This window comes from Primulina eburnea, chromosome 4 (assembly GCF_022965805.1).
Source record: "Primulina eburnea isolate SZY01 chromosome 4, ASM2296580v1, whole genome shotgun sequence".
NCBI lineage: Eukaryota > Viridiplantae > Streptophyta > Magnoliopsida > Lamiales > Gesneriaceae > Primulina > Primulina eburnea.
Genome location: NC_133104.1, coordinates 6,873,134 through 6,875,045, shown reverse-complemented (window position 1 = coordinate 6,875,045; position 1,912 = coordinate 6,873,134). Strand labels below are relative to the sequence as shown.

Genomic DNA, 1,912 nt, shown 5'->3' with positions numbered 1-1,912 from the left:
CTGAAACTGATGACCGCCTCACTCCTCCCGGCCCTTTCCACCTCTAAACATTCTCTCATACTCTTTGACTTCCTTGCCCGGTTAGAGTCTCAATCAGTAGAGCCTCCAGATATCATTTTAATCGTCGCTATAACCGGGGGCGACTTCTTTCTCTGCTCAGGCTTGGGCCCCCTTCTCATTTCGGGTTCGATCCTGGAATTGTTTCTGATACCTCCTCCCCGAAAGCTAGACCCTGGCTGCCGGGGCGTCTACGGTGGCAATCTTGGCATCTGGGCACTGCTGATGGGTCTTGGGAGGGAAGGTGCGACAAAGTTTCCCTTCAAAACTTTGCAATCCTCAGTGTTATGGTAGCCTAACTTGTGAAGAGAGCAAAATCCTGTTTTTTCTGGCCGGGACAATTGATGGTCCGGGGCCAAGTCTCCACTACACTCCTGCACCTCCCTCTCTCGGGCAATTTTCAGAGGCACATGATGAGAGAAATGCCCTGAACTGCCCCTCTTTTGTCCCCTCTCCTCGGGTTTAGATACCCGGTCTCCTCTTTCTTTCCTCACGGCTTCCCTCTTTTGTTTCTGAGCTTCCTCCATATTTATGTACTTCTCTGCCCGGAATAACAGGTCCTCAAAATCCCCGGGCACTTTCTTTGTCAGCGACTTGAAGAATTCACCCTCCCTCAAACCCTGGGTGAAGGCCGTAGTCTTAGTCTCAGCGGCACAAGATGGAACGTCTAGAGCTACCCTGTTGAACCTTTTGATATAAGCCCTCAAACTCTCTTCCGGGCTCTGCTTCACCTCTAAAAGACTAAAGGTGGTTTTTTTGTACTTTTTACTGCTACTGAAGTGGTGTAGGAATACCTTTTGGAAATCTCTGAAAGAATGCACGCTCTGAGAGGGTAAACCCTCAAACCATCTCTGGGCGGAGTCCACCAGAGTTGTCAAGAACACCTTACACTTGATTCGATCAGTGTAGCAGTGCAACATGGCCATGTTCTCGAATCTGGCTAGATGCTCCTCCGGGTCCGCATTGCCATCGTAATCTTTACTTTGGCAGACTTGAAATTCCCGGGAAGAGGTTCTCGGACAATAATATCAGCAAACGGGCACCCTCTGGAAGCGACCCGGGTAGTGCTACGACTCTCTAGCTGTCCCTCCAGGACCCTCATCTTTTGCTTCAACTCACTCAACTCCTCTGCTGTAGTCGGAGCTTTTGATCCGACATTATAATCTACGTTATCTCCACTCACTTCCTCCTCCCCCCCCAATCCATGCTCCTGCTCCTGCTCCTACTCTTGCTCTGGCGGTGTAATAGGCCGAGAAACTTCTTTCCTGGCCATAGCTTGAATTATTGCGTCGGCCATAACTTTTTTAAGCTCCTCCTGGGTCATGGTTACGAGATTCTGTCCAATGTTGTTAGCACCCGTTTGTCTCGAGGATTGTCCCCCGTCCCCCTGGGCCCGGGAGTTATCCTGGTCTGTTCTTCTAGTACGAACCATATCAACGTCTCAAGCTCAATATACTTCCCACAGACGGCGCCAATGATGCGATCTCGAAGAAATGAATGAGCCGGATAAGGAGCTCTAACGGATCGAATCAACAATTTATAATGTTTGGGAATTCTGAACGAATATAATGGCTTAGATAGCACCTGCAGACAATAAAAAAAACTCGTAAATGGGCGCCGGAGGGATGTCCGACGTAACCACTCCGATGCTCAAGTCAGCAAGTTGGAAGATGATGAACACAAGCAATATTTGAGGAAAATACGTATAATGCTTAAAGTTCAAAGGTTTTTCATAATAATCTCTGTATGACATCCATACCTGCTATTTATAGGAGAAGAATGGGTAGTTACCTCGATTTTTGTGTCATCTACTAAGTCGGTTCACCACACTAGCTTCTGATACCTTCTCGGACAC

At 48.2% G+C, this 1,912-nt stretch overlaps 1 protein-coding gene across 1 annotated transcript; it reads right to left on the bottom strand.

The window, feature by feature from the left end:
* Positions 1 to 248: 248 nt before the first annotated feature.
* LOC140830036 (uncharacterized) lies at positions 249 to 983 on the bottom strand. Its single transcript, XM_073193316.1, has one exon. The coding sequence runs from the start codon at positions 981 to 983 to the stop codon at positions 249 to 251; it is 735 nt and encodes a 244-aa protein (XP_073049417.1).
* Positions 984 to 1,912: the final 929 nt, after the last annotated feature.

Coding starts and splice junctions, on each gene's coding strand:
- LOC140830036 (XM_073193316.1), bottom strand. CDS start 983: ATGGCCATGTTGCACTGCTACACTGATCGAATCAAGTGTAAGGTGTTC.